The 20743-nt window shown below is 44.3% G+C and overlaps 1 protein-coding gene across 4 annotated transcripts in view; it reads left to right on the forward strand.

Annotated features, from left to right (window-relative positions):
- gli1 (GLI family zinc finger 1) overlaps positions 1 to 20743 on the forward strand; it is a 72970-nt gene that overhangs the window by 46426 nt on the left and 5801 nt on the right. For 2 of the 4 annotated variants that reach the window (XM_084063350.1, XM_084063351.1), the window contains 11 exons: positions 6619 to 6729; positions 9004 to 9236; positions 10315 to 10416; positions 11208 to 11406; positions 12083 to 12257; positions 12741 to 12851; positions 13709 to 13849; positions 14925 to 15074; positions 18171 to 18335; positions 19396 to 19638; positions 20258 to 20564. In XM_084063350.1, the coding sequence (XP_083919476.1) occupies positions 6659 to 6729; positions 9004 to 9236; positions 10315 to 10416; positions 11208 to 11406; positions 12083 to 12257; positions 12741 to 12851; positions 13709 to 13849; positions 14925 to 15074; positions 18171 to 18335; positions 19396 to 19638; positions 20258 to 20564 (1897 nt within the window). In that variant the 5' untranslated portion in view covers positions 6619 to 6658. The remainder of the gene's footprint in view (positions 1 to 6618; positions 6730 to 9003; positions 9237 to 10314; positions 10417 to 11207; positions 11407 to 12082; positions 12258 to 12740; positions 12852 to 13708; positions 13850 to 14924; positions 15075 to 18170; positions 18336 to 19395; positions 19639 to 20257; positions 20565 to 20743) is intronic. The other 2 variants (XM_084063352.1, XM_084063353.1) reach the window with 2 other exon arrangements.

The raw sequence follows: 20743 nt of genomic DNA on the forward strand, positions 1-20743 counted from the left end.
CACCTGTGTCAGCACCATGGGCATGTGCATGCAACACACACACACACACACACACACACACACACACACACACACACACACACACACACACACACACACACACGCACGCACACGCACAGTCGCACACACACATACATACAACACTAGCATTAGTGCTCGAAACTCTGAAGTTATTCTTCTAACTTTGCAATTTCAACTTTCAAGGCATTTTAAGGCTACGATCACAGTTATGTATGAGTGTAGATGAGTACTCAAGTCACTACTGTGTGTGTACACACACACACACACACACACACACACACACACACACACACACACACACACACACATACACAAACACCACACACACGCACACACGCACACGCACGCACGCACGCACGCCACACACACACACACACACACACACACACACACACACACACACACACACACACACACACACACACACACACCACACACACACACACACACACACACACACACACACACACATACACACACACACACACACACACACACACACACACACACACACACACACACACACACACGCTCCAACACAAACACACTTGTCCCCCAAACTCTCTTTCCTGCACTCGCTCATACACACCTGCCACTGCTTACATACAGTCCTTCTTTATTCACATTCGCTCTTTCACACAATCTCCCACCCACCCGCCCACACACCCGCCCACACGCACGCACGCACGCACGCACGCACGCACGCACGCACGCACGCACGCACGCACGCACGCACGCACGCACGCACGCACGCACGCACGCACGCACGCACACACACACACACACACACACACACACACACACACACACACACACACACACACACACACACACGCACGCATGCATGGTCTGTCGACTTGGTGGCCAGTGGATTCTCGCGCTACCCCCTGGCGAGACTGACAGGTGTGTCAGCGTGCGCGCGTGTGTGTGTATATGTGTGTGTGTGTGTGTGTGTGTGTGTGTGTGTGTGTGTGTGTGTGTGTGTGTGTGAGTGTCAGGGTGTCTGGGGACCCCCCCCCCCTCCCCTCCTGGTATTTATTAGTTCTGGACAGCTGAGGCGTCCAGAGAGATCTCTATTTAGCACTTCCTGCTAATTATCATACACACATCTGAGCCGTGTGCTGAATATGCGCAATTACCCTGGAACGCCCACGTCACTTAGCCGCCCTCCTCTGCAGAGGACCAAATCCCCCCAGTGACTTGTGGGCTTAAATAGGTCCCTGCTGCCCTTTTAACACTTGTGCTACGACATAACAGGCCCCGGCAACCTGTTCCACACTGCCACTGCGCAGCACCACGGTGCTTTCATCTACACAGAGCAGGAGCTCTTTTAGCTGAGGTTTGATCACTTGTCACATGAGCAGTAGCTCCGACCGCCGGTGGCAACGTGAGGTTTTGATGTCACACACAGTGAGCCCAACTGTGGGTAGTAGTAGGGCTGTCACCATTATTACGTTTTACTTGACGATTAATGGTCATTCAAATAGTTGCAATTAACGATTTAATTGTGTTTTGGGCATTGAACATGGGAACATATTAATAAAAATGACATTTCTCTTTCGCTTTTAAGGTCCTTACACACCGGGGCGATTTTTTCGTGCGAATAATGCGTTTTTTTTTAAAACCTTATAAAGTCAATGGCTCCGTACATGGAGCGAAAAAGCGAAGCGAAAAAGCGTCTTTTAATTATTCGGAACGAGTCCGAATTTTGCGTATATTCGCTATATTCGCCGGTATGTATGTATGCTTCGTAAACAAAGATTCCACAGCGCAGATACAAATGACTTAAATATATAAAGAAATGACTGACGTATTGATCATTTTAGACTTAAAAGATATTTTTTAAATAGTGGAAATAGCTGATCTACAAGCTCACAACACGTTGCATCACAAGGTTTGGAGATGATCGGTCCAGCGGTTCGCACGCACGCACGCACGCACGCACGCACGCACGCACGCACGCACGCACGCACGCACGCACACACACACACACACCTCTCATAGATTACTTGCCTCTTGCAGTACTGTGCACCCTGCCACACCGTAAATAGATAAATACTAGACCATACCCGGTGAAGGGCGCCCTTCACCATACCCGGTGAAGGGCGCGCGTCCCCTCGTATATATATAAAAAATTGCTATATAAAATAGCAAAATAGGCTTGCTATTTTCTGTTGCCCTGCAGCAGGCTTGAGTATATTTTTTGATGGCATTTTACACCACTAACAACATTAATCAGAGAATCACACGTCTTTGTCACAACTCGTGTTTTGTCTTTTTTAACCAACACAGTACAAAGTACTGGACACACAGATGACACACAGGTCATAGATGACTCAGGTCATAAACCTGGAAATACAGGAAAATAAACATTGTATTACCATATATTCATAGCATATATGATTCACAATTAAGCAGCAGGTAATGTAGCACAGTCTATCACAGTAGAACCGAAATAGCAGAAAATGACTCCAATACCCATGAGGCATTCTGAACCATGAGCCAACAACGCGTCGCCCCAGCTACCATTAAGTTACAGTGTCCAAGTTACAATACACAAAATACACCAAAATAATACTTTTCAATGGACTACTTGGGTAGCACTGATAATATTAACCACAGTAAGGTTCATAAAGTGTGTTGATGAAACGTTTACATTGTTGATTAAGTCACGATGACGACGTTAGCATTAGCGTTAGCCGCATGCTAGCGCCAAACGTCCGTTAGCTTAGCATCACGCTAAGGGCTCATATTAACTTGGTTTGGCTAATAAACATTAATCCCAACTAACGCCAACACAGTAATGGATGTAAACATACACAGACATGCTTTGGACATTATTATCAGGTTGCATGTTGGTGGTATGGGGTTCGTTTGGTTTGGCCTCGTTTTCATAGACCTCGTTGCTTGTTTCTCTCGCGAAACCTGTGGCCATGTTTCCCATTCAACCCGGAAAAAAACCCTACATCCGCTGCCACTACTGCTCCCGGTTTGGCTACAATGGGAAACATGGCCACAGGCTGACTAAATAAGCGATTTAAACGGGTAGTTTCGCTGGCGACCTAAAATATTATGCAGCCGACCAAACCTTAAACATCCGTGCGGTTTAGAATGTACCATTAGTTTTGGGATACGATGTATACAAAAGGGTAAACAGCGGAGCCTTGGCGGACGTTCGCCCGATCCTGGAAGAGAACGACATAGAACCGTTCTTTATGGAGCTAATGTGCATCGTGTGTGGGGAAACAAATCTGGAGTGTTTACTTTCCACAGCAGAGAGTGGGCGGGGTCTATGGTGTAGAGTCGGCGTCGGTGTTGCCATGTCCGCCGATTGTAAGCGCTTTAGGGCCAATGTTGGTGTTATAGGGTTCGTTTGGTTTGGCCTCGTTTTCATAGACCTCGCTGCTTGTTTCTCTCGCGAAACCTGGCACACAACGACGCATGCGCAGTTTGATCGGAGACCCAAGACCCCATCCACCCACCCACCCACCGTCAGCTTACTAGAATTATAGTAGGATGTTCACATGCTGTACATTTGTGAATGAACCACTGGACTTGGTGTAATTTGACAGCCTATATTGTTTCTTTATCACATGTTTGATCCAGGGCAGAAGGTTCATTTAAACACTTTCTTTTTTTATAAACCATCATGTAAACATGACAAATCGTTTTTACCTCCTCCTCATCATCATCGCTGTGGATGACTGTCACATCCGTTAGTGTGTGTGTGTGTGTGTGTGTGTGTGTGTGTGTGTGTGTGTGTGTGCACACTAATTATTTGTCCATAATTACTGTACCTTTCTAACCACAGTTCTGCTTATTAGTACCTGCACTGATGTGGTTGAATGTAATGGGCAGGTGCAAGATCTCTCAGCTAGAATTACATAGTGCACGTGCGCACGTGCACTGTGCACATGCCTGTGAAATACATGTTCTGCTCAAATACTTTTCTTTACTTTTTCTCCCCAGTTAAGCCTGATTTATACTTAGTTGTGTGACGGTGGTCTGTGGCAAAAATAACCGATCCACAAGTTCACAACGCAATAACGCATCAAATCGAGTCGTGCGGCGGAGTATAAATTATGCAACAATACTGACAATCATTTTATGTTCAATCAATTTGGAGTTTTTGTAAACTAAAATGCAGTTGCTTCTTTCCGTAGTAGCTACGTGCAGTACATCAACTCTCTAATCCATTGCTTCTCAAAGTTGTGTCCGGGGACCCCCAGGGGTCCTTGGGAGGGTACCAGGGGGTCCCCAGGTAAATTTGTTAATATAGCGTGACAATCATTTTAACCACTTTAATCATTATTTTATACTTTGGCTATTCTAAAATAGCAGATCTACAAGCTCATAGCACGTCACCGAGTGCCGTGCTATGAGTTTGTAGATGTGCTATTTTTGAAAAATCCCTGGCACAAAATATTTTTGAGATGGGGGGTCCGCAGCCAAATACATATCATTTTGGGGGTCCTTGACATGAAAAAGTTTGAGAACCACTGCGCTAACCTGCTGGGAGAACAATGGGCAGGTCTGAGGTTTGAGTCGGCACAGTCTGTGTGAGGTTCATGGTCAGGGTACTGTTTAGAAAGAAAGAGATTACCGCCAATCCCACTGTTTGTGTCACAGGGCCTTTGTCTAATCTGTTGGAGCATGTCAGGGCGCGTCAACACCGTCATATGACCTGTAGGCCAGCCCCAGTAACCTACACCAGTGGTTCGCACACATTTTAATTTCAAGGACCCCCAGTTTGGTATACATTAGGCCACGGACCCCCATAACTCTGAGAGTGTACAAATGGAACCAAATGGACCCTCAGAGTTACGGTAAGGGTTGATTGGATTCCTATCAACTTTCAATTCAATCATTTAGCTGGGGACCCCCTGGAACCCCCTCAAGGATCCCTAGGGGTCCCCTGACCCCACTTTGAGAACCATTGACCTACACAGTCACCTCGGATAGCATAGCATTGTGGAATTTGGATTTTAACCATCACTAGTTTTGGAAGGTGACCAAGTGCTGTGCTATTTTGGTGACCTGAGGTTACAGAGAATGTTCGAAATAGAAAGATATTGTGGGGGGGGTCCTTGGGGCTCAGCCAGTAAGTGAATGGACCACATACTCCTTGTGAGTCACTCACAAAGACCCAAGTTCGAATCGGATTTATAGATTTGCTGGGTGGCATGATTTACATGTACTGACTGTATTTATTTATATGCTGGAGAGCATAAATTCAACACATTTTGACCTGGTACCAGGATCAAGCATTTGTCAAGGAATTTTGAACTGTCAAATAATTGCATGAAATATAACGGCAAATTCGGACCTTCATGGTTTTACTATGCCATGGCTGATGGCCCAGAATTCAGAGCTGACAGTTATTGTCTAGAATAGATACGTGATCTTCACACCAAATTGAGTTGTGAAAAAAAGGATTGTAAATTTGATCTCACACTTTAGTGTCTATGTTCCTGGACAGTCCATAATGTACATAATGATAATAGATGCCATGCAGCTGACACAATTATCCAAACAGAGCCATGGATGCTTACATTTCTATCTATGGGTGGCCAACAGAAGGAGTCGAGCCTCTGCTGTTTGTTTATGGACTATACTTTTCCCACCCAGCCACATACGGATACAAAGCGCCTTGACTGAATCTGCTGATTGGATACATTTTGATTTCAGAACAATGCAAGGGACATGCATGACTTCACTCTGCTCTTTGGACTCTTACCTGGTTTTATACTACGCTCCACCCCAAACAAGATTGTTGAAAACGTTTGAATTTATGACCAAAATAGGGACGCCATGTTGAAAAGTGGTTAAATACTCACTCGCTGTTAAAGAGACAAACTAACCTCTAATCTAAATCCTCTAATCCAGTCTCAGGGTATCGTTTTTTAACCACAACGCATCTGAGCTTCAAACTACATTTAGCATATCAACATACCTGTAATTGGGTTCGCCCGGCTCAATTACCTTGCAAGCACGGGTTCTTGTGTGGGTTGCACTGCTTTTATGGTGTAAAAACAGCCCTGGGATTTCCAGCCACTTTCCCCAAACAGTGTAGTCTATCAGTGTTCATTTTGTCCCTCGATGGTTTCTTTTAGTTTGGTCTGTCTTGATCCTAACTGTGTTTGACTTCAACCCTGCCCACCTCCCCTGCACACCAAAATCCAGAGTTTTAATTTAATTCAGTCTGAACCGTAACAGTATTTTTACTGTGTAGTGTGACAGTGTCAAAGCGTGGAGCTGGTTGGTTGAGAATTATATTCCTTTTGACCCATTTGGCTTAGTTTGGTCTGTTATTGCCATCCTAACCATTCTTTTATCTAACCATGTTTGTTCTTGTCTCTCTGTGTATACCTTCGCCCGGCATGGTGGAGTAGTTTTTAGTTTGGTTTGGTTTGGATTGCTTTTCCACTCCTCCTCAGCCCAGCCGTATTCATGTTTCTGTGTGTGGTACGAGGGAGCATAGGGGATGAGCACATTCTACCCTTGAGTGCTTTGTTTTGCTTTGCTTTGCTTTACTTTATTATTTATATGTTTTCCTTTTCCCTGTCATCATCCTAACCCTGCTCTTGTCATCTCCAGGGTGTAAGGGAGCAGCCGGCCTACAGATCTCGGAGCTCCAATGCCAGTGGACATGCAGCCACACCAGGGGCTGTATCACTATGAATCTTCAACCAACCAGCCCTCCAGAGGGTAAGACAACAATGTGCATCATTCTTTACCGTCCAGCTTTCAACTGAAGTTCTGAACTCCAATGCATGTTGTCGAAACCCGCAACTATCTCATCTCTCTAATCTTACCACGTTACAGCCACAACATTTGAACGTCCCACTCCTTTAAACCAACAACTCCACTTTTTTTTCTTCTTGGTATAAACACAGAGCCTTAAATCACTGTGGTCACTCATGAGGAAGCAGGGCCGTTATTTGGTTTCAGAGGCTTGAACCTTTTTTATTTTTACTCACACACAGCGAGCGGCATTCCCTGGGTGCAAAAGGCCAGGTCTTGCGGCAATTGTTGTGGAGATAGCTCTGGCTCACCCCCCTCTCTCCTGCCCCCTCCCCACCTTCTCCTACCTCCCTCCCCTCCTAATGCCACCCAGGTTGCAGGGTGGACTCGGCCTCTCTCTCTCTCTCTCTGACAGCTGCTAATTACAGGCTGACCAGGCCCCGCTGCGCTCTGCATGACTGCCTCGCTCTATGCTCAGGTTACCCAGAGAGAGAGAGAACAGAGAGAGAGACATAGAGGGAGAGAGAGAGAGAGAGAGAGAGAGAGAGAGAGAGAGAGGAGGGAGGGAGGGAGGGAGGGAGGGAGGGAGAGTGCAGGAGTGAAAGGTGGGTGGGCAGAGAAAGGGAGAGAGGAATAAAGAAGAGAGATAGCAAGAGACTAAAATGACAGAGGGTGCGGATGCAGAGAGAAGCAGAGAGAGAGAGAGAGAGAGAGGGAAGAGAAGTAGAGCCGGAGGGATGAATGGGTGAAAAGAAAGAAAGCGAGTGAGAGAGAGGGGAGAGAGGTAGAGAGGAGTGAAAGAGGGAGGGAAGTGAAGAAGAGGGGAACGGACATAGTGGATTAGAGCGGACAGATTAAGCTCCTGTGTGGAATACACGTTGTAGAGAACTGAAAGGAATACTTAAGCCTAATTTATACTTTGTTGCATGGCCGTGTCGCTGGCCAAAATCATTTCAACAGAAAATAACGTTTTTCTAGTCGAGAAATCTGTTATTTTCTGTGAGCGATGCAGTCGATCAACGAAGTATAAATTGGGGTAACAGGAACGCTCGCGTGAGCGTGTTTTAGGGCGAGCGTTCTTGTATTCTAAATTGTCCATTAAGGGGGAGAGTTGAATGAAGTCTGCGGAGAGAGAGAGAGAGAGATAGAGAGAGAGAGAGAGAGAGAGAGAGAGAGAGAGAGAGAGAGAGAGAGAGAGAGAGCATCGGAGAAATGTTTTGAAGTAGCCATCAAGACACAGGAAAGGTCAGAGCAACACATTGATATTCATGAGAACACTGGAAAGTTCCAATGAGGCTTCCCCTTTGAGGGGAAAACCCTGTAAGTTTCCACAATAAGCACCAGAGTAAGGGAAATGCACCATCTAGTGGTGAAAAGAACACATCACAGCGCAAAAGGCTTTAAGCTTGCAATTAGTGGCATTACTTGCATCAATAATGGGTCCAGCGAGTGCCACAGACTGCAGTTTCAGGCATTAGAGTTAGGCTTAGGGTATAGGGTTAAGGTTAGACTTAAGGGTTAGGTTTAAAGGTTGGGGCTGGGTTTAGGGTTAGAGTAGGCTCCTGGAAATGTGGTGCTCGGAGTGTGGTTCTGAAATTGTGGTCTCCGGCCCTTTGCTGGAACCCCACTTGCATCTCATCCCTCTTTAAAATGATCCCTAATAAGCCTTATATGCCTTAATACATTATCATTGCCCTATGTAATTAAAATTAGAAATATTTTATTTATGTTTTGTGTCATACAGCCCTATGGAATGTATGGAATGCATGTGCTAATGAAAACCAACGTCCTAAGGTTCCTAAGGTATGAGCATCAAAGCAATATTTTAAATAGTTTTTATTAGCACATGCATTCCATGCATTCCATAGTGCTGGACCACACATGGACAAATGAGTGACATCATCAACTTGCTACGGGAGTTGTCCCTATTGAGTGAAAGATGCACTATTTCTAAAATATTGAAGGTGTTTTTAATTTGTAATTTTAGTTATAGAGGGCAATTATAATGTATAAAGGCAGTAGTCAGTAGTCACTGTCATTTAACAGAAACGTACACGCCCTAGCCATGGTCATTTTACAGCAGCCATTTTTAAATCCTCCTAGTAAGCCTTCTTTTGGTGCACATTTGGTGTATCAAAATAGCAAAAGCAAAGGAAACTACAAGGTTAATTACCCCCAAAATATGGTAAAAGAAAATATGGTCAAATTATGATGTGCTGTACCCATTGTTGTTTCCAGCCTAGCCCCATCAGGTCGGTCTCCCTACAGTGATGTGTCCTCGCTGCGTGGCCCTCACCACAACGGCCCTCCACAGGACTGCCGAGCCATGTACAACCCCATGACCCCCACTATGACGCAGAGATCCGGACAGGGTCAGGGCCTGGGCCCCTGCCTGGACCAGTACATGGGCCCCCCACAGGCCCCGCCGCCACACAGCATGATGGGCCACCGAGGTATGCACTCAACGGAGGGTAAGAGTCACATTTGACAGAGACCACTAGAGTTACACACTGTGATAGTACCTAAAACCGTGGCCAATTTAGTGAGTTTGCTGCCATCTAAAGGTAAAAAATAACTCAAAGCAAAACTCAGGGCTAGGCTGACCTTGGTACTGTACGTACACTGTGATGTAATCAACAGCTGCTTCAAATAAAAATGAATAATGGCTGTGATAAGCCTAGTTCAGACCAAATGTCTCATTGTGACATACTTCGTCGTATAACGGTGTCACGTGCCGAACATAGCCGATCTACAAGCTCACACCGCTTCGCGGATGAGACACGTTGTGAGCCTGTAGATCTGCTTTTTTCTTTTTTTACTGTACCAGTGTGACTCATACAATCCAATCAGATTTTACTTTGCATGATGGAGTCTTGTGAAGAGTGTACAAGTGATCCATCTTAATCCATGAGCATCGTCTCTGCAGGCACGAGCTGTATTGTGCTGTAATGTAAGGAGTGTGGCGTAATAGGCTTTAGGGATACATGATACATGATCAGAAGCTCACTAAGGAGGAGAGGGCGTCAATCGAGTGTTCTTTGAAACATCAGGAAGATCATTTTCACCACATTAAGTGACTTACAAGGCCTAAAGGACATGATTTAATTAACTTGTCCTATCATGACCCGTTTGCAAGCTCTGACTTATATGAGAAAATGTAATCAATTACACTAATAAGACAGAAAGCTTTCTTCGTGTCAGTCCAAATAAATCACAAGACGAGAGACCAGACACAATTATCCAAACATGTTATGAACATATTATTAACATGTTACAGTGACCCATATTGCGTCTCGGCGACAATAGCAGATCTACAAGCTCACAACACATTGCAATGTGTGACACGTTGTGAGCTTGTAGTTCGGTTATTTTCGGCAGAGATTTGTTAAGAGGGAAAAAAAGGAGGGGACCATGTATAGACCCGTAGGGTACTGTAAGTATATAGGGTTTTAAAACAACTTGAACTTGACTCAGTCAATCATACACATTCAATGAGCGCTAGCTGTAGCTTCTATTCTCATCTGCGTGTGTGTTTGTGGTGTTTAACAGGCGGTAGTGGGACCCCGTACTGTAACCAGAACAGTATGATGTCTGCCCATCACAGCTTCTCACAGGGCCTGTCTGCCTCTGATCACTTGGGCTCAGTGGACGGTAAGGAAATCCTCACATGAATGCATTTTGTGATATTTTAGGCTTAAGTTTAACCACATGAACAAGTGTCCCTATTCTGTGGCAAACATTCAGTGAAAATTATGTGGAAACAATCTGTTAAGTTTGTTTTTTAGCCCCTCTAGCGGTGGGGCTCTAAGGTTGGCAGTGTCAGTTGATCGGTACAACAGTTTACTCCCTAACAAGATATCTTGAAAACTACAGACCATGAAATTTGCTGCGTATATTCATGCTCCACATATGGTGACACCTAACTGATAGCATGGCCTTTCCTGTAGTGCCACACCAAGGCCAACATGTCCACTTGCACACTAAAAATGACTGATTGTCATGACTTGCTGAACTTGTTCATTCTCCCTGGAGGACGAACCTTAACCATCTGAGTAACACCTGCCTTTGCCTCTAGTGCAAAATATCAAACTTGCACGCAATATATCTTATAGTCTAATAGGCAGATTTCAGGGTGAACACTACTGATTTTGGTGACCCCATGGCCTTTCATCTAGCGCCTCCTTCATTAATCCTACAATATTACCAATTACAAATAATACATGTTTTCTTCTTTCACTTTCAGCCCCACTAATGATTATGAAACCATAGAGTTCAAAGCATGGCAATGTTGGTTGGTTAAAACCACTTTGGTCTATTTGGGTGTAAGGAGCAGCACATCGCCTGGGGCTGCTAGTGAGGCTTAGTCTTGTTAGTTTCAGTCTTTCTGTACTCACCATCGGTCTGAACATGGAGTCTTAACCTTTCCTCTCCCTTCCCCTCAGGCTCCAGGTTCTCCACGCCTCGCTCCATGTTGAAGCTGAGCAAGAAGAGAGCTCTGTCCATCTCTCCTCTGTCTGACGCCAGTGTGGACCTGCAGACGGTCATCCGGACCTCGCCCAATTCCCTGGTGGCTTTCGTCAACGCCCGCTGCAACCCGAACGGGGCCAGTTCTTATGGACATCTCTCTGTGGGCGGCATGAGGTCAGATATGATCTCAACTAAACTAAATAAGACTTGTGCACATCTTTGTTGGACAGATATTATCTCCTCAGCAGAAGTCTGGGCTCAAATCATGTGGTTAAAAGCAAACAGAAAATTCCATATCAGGAAGTAAAGGCATTCCTCCATATTAGTAAAGTCTAATATTTGCAAGTAATGTTGTTCACTCACTAACTGCTCTGCCACTGGTTTGATTAATCTTCAACTTAATTATTACATCACAAGTTTACAGGTGAAAAAGAGTAAGTAGCCTTGGGAACCAATAATTCCCGAGCCATGTGGCCCACAGTTCAGGAGCCTAGTGAGTGAGGCAGCTTGATGTACAAGTACACTCCCTGGACATGACTCTAGTATGTCGCAGAGACATACCCCCAATCCACCCCTTGATATTGAGTGCCAACCAGAGAGACATTGGGTACTTTATTTATATTCTTTGGTATTACCCAGCCAGGGATTGAACCCCGACCTCCCAATCTCAGGGCGGACACTAGGGTGTAAAAGAGTGGGTGAAATTATTTTCTGTGGAAGTTCCCATGAATAATAGGCGCACATTTGGCGGTAGTTAAACATTCTGATACAGTCTACTTGGGTCCTGATGATGAGCTCTTGCAGTAATTTACACTAAATTCTTATGTCATGTCCTCTTGCTATCGCACAGTCCATCGTTGGGCTATTCCAGCTCCATGAACTATCAGTCCAGACCTCAAGGTTCCATGTATGGAGGAGGGGGAGGAGTAGGAGCACCGATGGGAGGACATCCTTCCGGACCATGCCATGCCCCGCGCCTACCGCCTCACAACCCCCGGCTCCACGCGGCGCCCAAACACGGACACGTAAGACCATTCCCTCTCATGGTTCAGAATAGACAGGGAAACGCAGAGCACTTCAAGTGTCTTGAATAATCAAAATCAACTAACTAAAGTTTTCAAATAATTGCAGTGGAGTAAAATGACAATATTTGCCTCTGAGATGTAGTGAAGTAGAAGTAAATTGAAAACTGGAAATACACCAGTAAAGTAAAAATACTTTATACAAAAATTGATGCGTGTTGACGCCAATTTTTAAATATAATACTGTATATATATTATTTCAAAAGATTTTAAAAAGTTTAAACAAAAACATCACAACTTTTAATCAATTAAAAAACAATGCGGCGCATTGTGAGCTTGTAGTTTGGGTCCCGGGCAAACGTCTAATTTCTCTTTTGGGTCTTGAGCTGAAACATTTGGGAGCCACTGGTGTAAATGATAGTTAGTGATGTGTGTACAGTTGCGGGCATGTTTATTGACGTGTGTACTGTTGTGGTCGTTGCTCAGCAGATGAAGACGGAGCCGGGTCTTGGGAGTGTGATGGATCACATCACCGTGAAGAGTCTGGAGGAGAGGTCTGAGGGGGACGTTGCCAGTCCCTCCTCCACCGGAACACAGGTACAGTAAGGGACCACCAGGCACCCAGTAGGGGGTGTGAAGAGGAAGAGTCCAAAGGGTTGACCCATTAAGACCTAAGGCCAATTCTACAAATGCCTTCTAAATCAGTGGTTCTCAAACGTTTTCATGCCAAGGACCAAAATGATATGTATTTGGCCGCGGACCCCCCCATCTGAAAATGTTTTGTGCCAGGTACCCCCAGAAGAGAAGATTATTATTCTAAACTTTCAAGATTTTTCAAAAACTTTTCAAAAATAGCAGATGTGCAAGTTCTGTGAGCTGTGAGCTTGTACTTCTGCTATTTTTGAGAAACACTGTTCTAAACCACTGTTCTAAATCCCAAGAGTTTTCTGGAAAAAAAACCATATGTTGTTACGTAGCTAAAATCTAAAATGACACCGATGCTTTCCCGGTTTTAATGGGTTAATTGCGGTAGATGATGGTAATAATCTGTCACATCAAACAAGGGAACTTCAGCGCAAGTCTTCAGAGTATGATGAGTGATGACCCGAAATGTACAGAACTAGACAAAGACGCTGTCAGTAATAAGTATGTAACAATTTTGATGACACGTGGCAGCAGAAGGAAACTCTGTATTCTCTTTAATTCACTCAATAAAATTGGATAGAATTTTGATCCAGATTTGGATCAGTTTAAAGCTTTAGAATCTAAAGCTTCAATTTGTATGATCAAAATCTAGATCGAAATCTAGATAGAAAATATGATAATTACCTGTGCAATGATCCTACGTTTAGATGACTGTACAGGTATTAATCATATTATTTTATATCGCAGCATCAACAAGGCAACACATTTACAAATATGCTTGCTAACTAAAATTCTATCTCCATGACCAGGACCCTCTCCTGGGCCTTCTAGACGGCAGAGATGATCTGGACAAGGATGACGGAAAGCCTGAGCCAGAGTTGGTCTACGAAACCAACTGCCACTGGGAGAGCTGCAGCAAGGAGTTTGACACACAAGACCAGCTTGTGCATGTAAGAAAAAGAGACAGAATGAAAGAAAGAAACTAGCAAAGACATAATGGAATGATGGTAGATACTGTAGGTTGGTCAGTCGGTTGTTCAATCTGTCCATAAAAGGAGTAAGAGAGAGTAATACAAGTAAACAGTTGGAGCTGGTACACTAGCTAATTTATGCCTAATTTATATGCCATGGCCAGACTAAGTATGAATCAGGCTTTACAGTGTGTGATACCTCATCTCATTGTGTGTCACATACCAGTAAGACTCCCTAATCGGGAGATAAGCGACCGTAGGTCACATGTATACAGAAGAGGGCTGTTACGGCGATTGGTTCCTAGTTGTGTGGGCAATGTATAGTTTTGTTTGGTGGTCTAAGAAATGTGGTGGCAGGCATGTTGATGACATGAGTGTAGACATACTGTGTAGTGTGTAGCAATTTGCGTGTTTTTAGGGGCAAAACTGTAGGAGTAGTGGGCAAAAATGTGTTGTGAAAAGCGGCCTGAAGGTGGCGCTAGAAGAGGGCCATGTGAGAAATTAGGGGTGGGGTGTCCGCGTTGCCTTGGCGGACGAATAGGTACCGGCCGCGGCTCTCCCGGACGCTCCTAGCCCGAGTTACGGCATTTTATGTGAGCTGCAGTGGCAGGGGGTCCTCCACTGGGGGCGCCACCACTTTTGCATCCGTTCTGGAGCACCAGGAGTGGGTGGTCCCCGGGAATGCCCCGTGAGCAGCCCCGTTGGGGTGGTCATTTGGTAATTAGTCCACATGTGCTCATTTTTTACACTTGGGGGTCCCCGAGGCAGCTGGGGGTCCCTGGAGCTCCGGGGGTCCTTGGAGGGTGTAGTTTGGCAGGTAAGGAGTGTGTGTGCAAAATCTGGCATGGATCGGGGCAACGGGTGCGGAGATATGAGCAGGGCAAAAGTGTGACGGGACGTGTGTGACGGAGTGACGTGACGGACGGACACCTGGAGCAGGTTTCTATAGTAAATGCGACCTACGGTCGCAATGATATGTGTCACATATGTAAACATAAACCTATTTCTGATGAATGAATGAATACATCTCCCTGTCTGCTTGCCTTTCCCACAGCACATCAACAACGAGCACATCCACGGAGAAAAGAAGGAGTTTGTTTGTCATTGGCAGGAGTGCTCCCGCGAGCAGAGACCTTTCAAAGCCCAGTATATGTTGGTGGTTCATATGCGCAGGCACACAGGAGAGAAACCACACAAGTGCACTGTGAGTGGACGTCATTCAGTTCTTCTTCTTGCCTCTCTGGTCTGTGCATGTCTCTGTTTTCACGCTCTGTCTTTTTCATCTGCTTGTTTACACTCATAAATGGTAAATCACCAATAAGCGTGACAGCCATTACGCCCACTGTCACATTCATCATTCTCTTGTCTCCATACACACGTCATGAAGTGACATGTGAATTGAATTATGTATCAGTCAAGACGAGAGCTCCTACTGTGAGCAGCTTTGTCGTCAGTGGGGCAAATTCAAAGGGAGGCCAATGTTACTTTGACAGCTACGTCAAACACTGAGACAATTAAGGCTGGCCTACTTTAAGAGTGATACCAACTTGGTGCCTTGAAACACAAGTACCAAATATAGCTGCAAGCAGCGATAATATGGGGCCAGGAGAGAGAAAGAGAAATGATAATTCCTTTAACAGGTCAGTTCATGAAAGTCCTTGCGGTCTTGTTTCCAATGAGTGCCTGTGAGCAATTAGGGGTTAAGAGTCTTGCTCAGGGACAAATTTCATTTCATCGACACATTTGCTGACCTGGCCTGGAATCGTACCTGGGGCAACCAGAGTCTCTGGCTCCCTAGGCGGGCTCACTAACCACTCAGCTATGGCCACCCCTCAGAGAGAGAGAGCGAGAGAGAGAGAGAGAGAGAGAGAGAGAGAGAGAGAGAGAGAGAGAGAGAGAGAGAGAGAGAGAGAGAGAGAGAGAGAGAGAGAGAGAGAGAGAGAGAGAGAGAGAGAGAGAGAGAGAGAGAGAGAGAGAGAGAGAGAGATTGAAGAGACATAGATACGGAATAGATTGAAGAGACATAGAGAGAGACAAATGGAATAGATTGAAGAGACAGAGAGAGAGACATGGAAATGGAATAGATTGAAGAGAAAGACATGGAAATGGAATACTGTAGATTGAAGAGAGAGAGAGAGCGCCATGGAAACGGAATAGATTGAGTCATGTTTTTTGCATTTCAACTTAAATGAGTCTGCATCAAGTGAGACTTGAACCGGCAACCTTACGGTCATGAAGCACTCTTAGGTAGCTGCAACACTACCTATAGTGCTATATCTTTGTCCAGGCTGATATTGTCTGTGGAGGATCACAAACTCTTGCCTTCTGTCATGACCCAAGCCCCTGTTTCACTAACACTAAGATCACTCGTTCACAAACCATTTACCAATGAAGAAATTGTACATCTCCTCAGAACCAAAATTAGTGAAAGTAGCCGATCTACAAGCTCACAAACCATTAAAAGTTGTCAGATTGTACATTGGCTATTTTCACAATGAAGTATGTTATACATTGAAAAAACATACTCTCATTGCTATCTGAAAAGTTGTGAGATTGTAGATCAGCTGTATGTAAAAAACACTCAATTAAGTATTTCATGTTATCTTTAACAATTGCAGATGTATTCATTGATAGTCATGTTGTGTGAAATGCAACTTAGATGAAGTCTGCACCAAGTGAGGCTTGAACTGGTGACCTTCAGGTTGTGGGGCACACATTTAAGCGAGAAGCCACCAACAGACAAGAACCTGTGAAAGGAGATCACACAGATGATACAGTTTCACGCAAATAGCTGAAAAATCCTGGGTTTAAGTGTTTTTCAAACTGCTCAAGATTGCGGACAATCTAAGGGCGGTGCTTACTGGTCAACGTGATAGATGTGTTCCTCATTAGTCAAGGCACATGTGTAAGCAGGTCTAATGGCTGTCGGCCAAACGAGGCATGACTTTTGCCTGTTTAAAGTTTCAATTTTCAAAAAATTGCTATAGCGCCCCCGTTTGACCAATTGGAGTAAGATTGGTTTCAGTGATATTTGGAATGGCCCTTTACATTTCTGCAAAGTTTCAAAGAATGGTAAGTCTGCATGTATGTGTTAGGGGCAGATGAATAATTGTCATAAAACTGCAATATTCATTGGCTCATTAAAGCTTCATTTTTTCACTTATGGAAGATATTTTGCAAACGTTTTTTGGTATAGGTCCAAAGTTCATGTGTAAAAAGTTTCGTGCAGATTACTCAAAAATCCCAGGAGGAGATAGGTTTTAACTGTTTTTCATATAATTCCAAATGGTGGGAGATCTAAAGGTCAGAGGTCAAAAGTCAGAGTGTGAAAGTTGTTCAGCATGAGGAGACGCATGTGTGCATCGAAGTTTCATGGCTGTAGGTCAAACACGGCATGAGTTGTACCTGTTCAAAGTTGGCATTTTTCAATTGAGTGCTATAGCGCCACCTTTTGACGAAAGATTGTGAGAATTATTTCTTGATCGTTTTTCATGACCATCTATCATATGGCCGAGTTTCATAAAAAGCGACTGCACGGTTCAGCCAGAACTGCCAAAAGTGGCAGAAGAAGAAACGGAATAATGCGAATAACAATATGGGTCCATGCTGGAAGCCTGGCCCCATAAAAAGATGCTTTCCTCAGGTTCTGAGGAAAGCATCATCAAGTCCTCCCTCAGCTTGCCACATGTCCGTGCATGTGTGTGATACAGTACCTCCCTCGTTCCATTCTCTCTCTCTCTCTCTCTCTCTTGAAAGTACTGTGCTGGATTGGGTCATTTCAGGTCAGGTTGTGAAAATAGATGCATTGTAAGTCAATCGGGCGGTTGTGGTTGAAATTAAAATGCGGTTGGGTGTGGGTAAAAGAAGATGGATCAATGCATCGCTAGCTCCTACATTGTGCCAGTGAAGGTGACCTCTAGGCCTCTGGCCTTCAGACTGAAGGTCATTTATTTTACCATGCAGACACTACAGTGCGTCTTTGCCTTGTTGTTCAGAATGCAATAAAGCATCTGTTTTAGTTTTAGTATGAAACTAGCAAGAATGTGTCTAAAATAATTTCGGAGGTCTCAGATTTCTGCAACTTAAGCAAATCCTAACCTCAAGAAAAAAATAAAAATAAAGAAAGAAATATAACAAAACTGAAGTTGTAAAGGTTTCTCATAACAGTGCAGGGTCAAAAGTTTCCATTGTTTAAGCGATGAATGTGTTTTAAGTTTGAACGCTGTCATAACATGTACGTACCTAGTATATTTGAATTTGGCCATTGTTGTAAAAACCAGTGTGTGATTGTGTGTTCTAGTTTGAAGGCTGTAACAAGGCCTACTCTCGCCTGGAGAACCTGAAGACCCATCTGCGATCCCACACGGGAGAGAAGCCGTATGTGTGTGAACATGAGGGCTGCAACAAGGCCTTCTCCAATGCTTCAGACCGCGCCAAACATCAAAACCGCACTCACTCCAATGAGGTATTGTGCACTGTTGCAAATACAAAAAATATAAACAGTTGTGAGTTGTTATCCTGTCTAGGAATGTGTTTTTCAGTGCATTTGTTGGGGTTCTGGTTAATGTTATATATTGTGACACTTCTCTCTCTCATCTGTTTCCTGTCTCTCTTCTTTGTCTGGAAAACTAATAAAACAGGCTACACAATAAAAATAGACTACCCACTTTCTTTAAAAAAAATAAGAAAAGAAAAGAGCATTCAGCATTGTCACTCTCACTGATTTGTTGTTTCTTTACTATTACCTGGCTCCACACACCAGCAAATCTAAAATAGCGCTTTCCCATTGCATAGAACCGACTCTATGCGACTCAACTCTACTCATTAGGCAAAAGTACCTGATACCTGGTACTTTTTTGTATCATCTCAGCCGATCTGAGTTTATCCCAAAAGGTGACATGTAAACACTACGGACTACAGATTTGGTCAGAGAGAATCAACTCTACACGTATTGCTAATGTACCGTTTAGCACACTAGCACTGTTAAGCGATTTTTAAATGTATTCATTTGTAATGTATTTTTTATTTATATTTAACAGTAGACTTGCGCCAGTGTACTGTTTAGTACACTAGCACTGTTTTGTATTTTTCTTTTTTTTATCAACATTGAGCAACTGCATGGCCTATTATTCGCCTAAAATGTTCTCAGAAAACATTTTTGTCGATCTGGACAGGGGAAATAGACAGAATTTAATTTAAGTTTTAACTTTAGCATTGTTTAGCAACAGCTCTCCTGAGGAGAGCTGCAGAGGACTGAACTTCGCTGTGGTGATCAGCTACAGGGGGTCCAGTCTGCAGTAAAAAACAACGGTAACGAGTCGAGTCAGGTTGAGTGAAGTTGAGCCGGGTCTGGTCTATATGCAATGTAAAAGTGCCATCTATCTTGATTTAAGAGGAAAAACACAATTTGCTCATTACAGTTGAATATAACATCCATAAACAGAACGATGACTTCATTGACTTGTATCTTCAGTATAGTCAGCACTATACTACAGAAATAGAAGACTGACTCCTTTTCTCAACAGAAACCCTACGTGTGTAAGATCCCAGGCTGCACAAAGCGGTACACGGACCCCAGTTCGTTGCGAAAGCATGTGAAGACGGTCCACGGCCCCGAAGCCCACATCACTAAAAAGCACCGTGGGGACACGGGTCCCCGACCACTAGGCTCAGCTATGACCCCTGGTGGCCAGAGCTCTGAACTGCTACTGGAGAAAGAGGAGACTCGCAGGGAGGACTGCAAACTGCTGGCTCCTGAGACAGCACTGGTGAGTGAAGACTTCATTTATGTGATGTCATTTCAACTGAACAAAAGAACAAATTATAAATTAGACAACCCATTAGGTCCATATTACTTACAGTTACAGACAGTAATAGATAGTGAGCCTGATTATTTAGGAATGCATTGTTGTTGTTTTTGTTTTTTGGGGGGGTGGGTCTTTTCTGAGCCTTTATTTGTTAGATATATAGTGGAGACAGACAGGAAACACAGAGAGATAGTAGGGGAGTGACATGGAGTAAATGGTTTGGCCTGCCAGGAATTAAACCGGGGACTTGCTGTCAGACGTTAGAGACCATGTGGTACGCGTCCTAACCACTCGTCTATTGGGCCTCCCCAGGAATGCATTGTTGGATTATATGGCAAATACCGCACAAAAATCTACATTTAGTCATGGGCTAATACTGAATAAAGCAGAGTCATTGGGGCGAAGAAGACATTTTCAAATAAATTGCCAAATTGTATTATTTGACATAAACATTAAAAAAAGATTTTATTTAATGTGCTGCAAGCGTCCGGATTCAGCATGTCTCTCTCATTTACTCACTCACTCAGTCACCCACCCACTCACTCATTCACAGTTTGTTTCATCCCTCCTCTCTTCTCAGAAATCCCAGCCAAGCCCCGGCGGTCAGTCCTCCTGCAGTAGCGAACGCTCTCCACTGGGGAGCGCCAACAACAACGACAGCGGCGTGGAGATGAACTTGAACGCAGCGGGCAGTCTGGAGGACCTCACGGCGCTGGAGGATGGAGTCGCTGGTGGAGGAGGTGGAGGGGGAGGGGAGGCAGGAAGTGTGGGCATGTCCGCCCAGGCTCTGAAGAGATTGGAGAACTTGAAGATTGACAAGTTGAAGCAAATCCGCAGGCCCACCCCGCCAAGTCGCTGTACCAGTAGCAAGCTACCAGCACTTCCTGGTAATATTTTACCCCATAATATTTCAACATGGCGTCCTATTTTAGGCATGTCATTATAGCCGAAAATGTTCACAAATGTTCAAAATTCGCTAAAATAGCAGATCTGTCATGTCGCACCGGCTATTATCACTATTTGTCGTACAAAGTATTATATAGGGCTTATTAATATTTTAATTACA

This window comes from Gymnoscopelus microlampas, assembly GCF_963454915.1.
Source record: "Gymnoscopelus microlampas genome assembly, chromosome: 7".
NCBI lineage: Eukaryota > Metazoa > Chordata > Actinopteri > Myctophiformes > Myctophidae > Gymnoscopelus > Gymnoscopelus microlampas.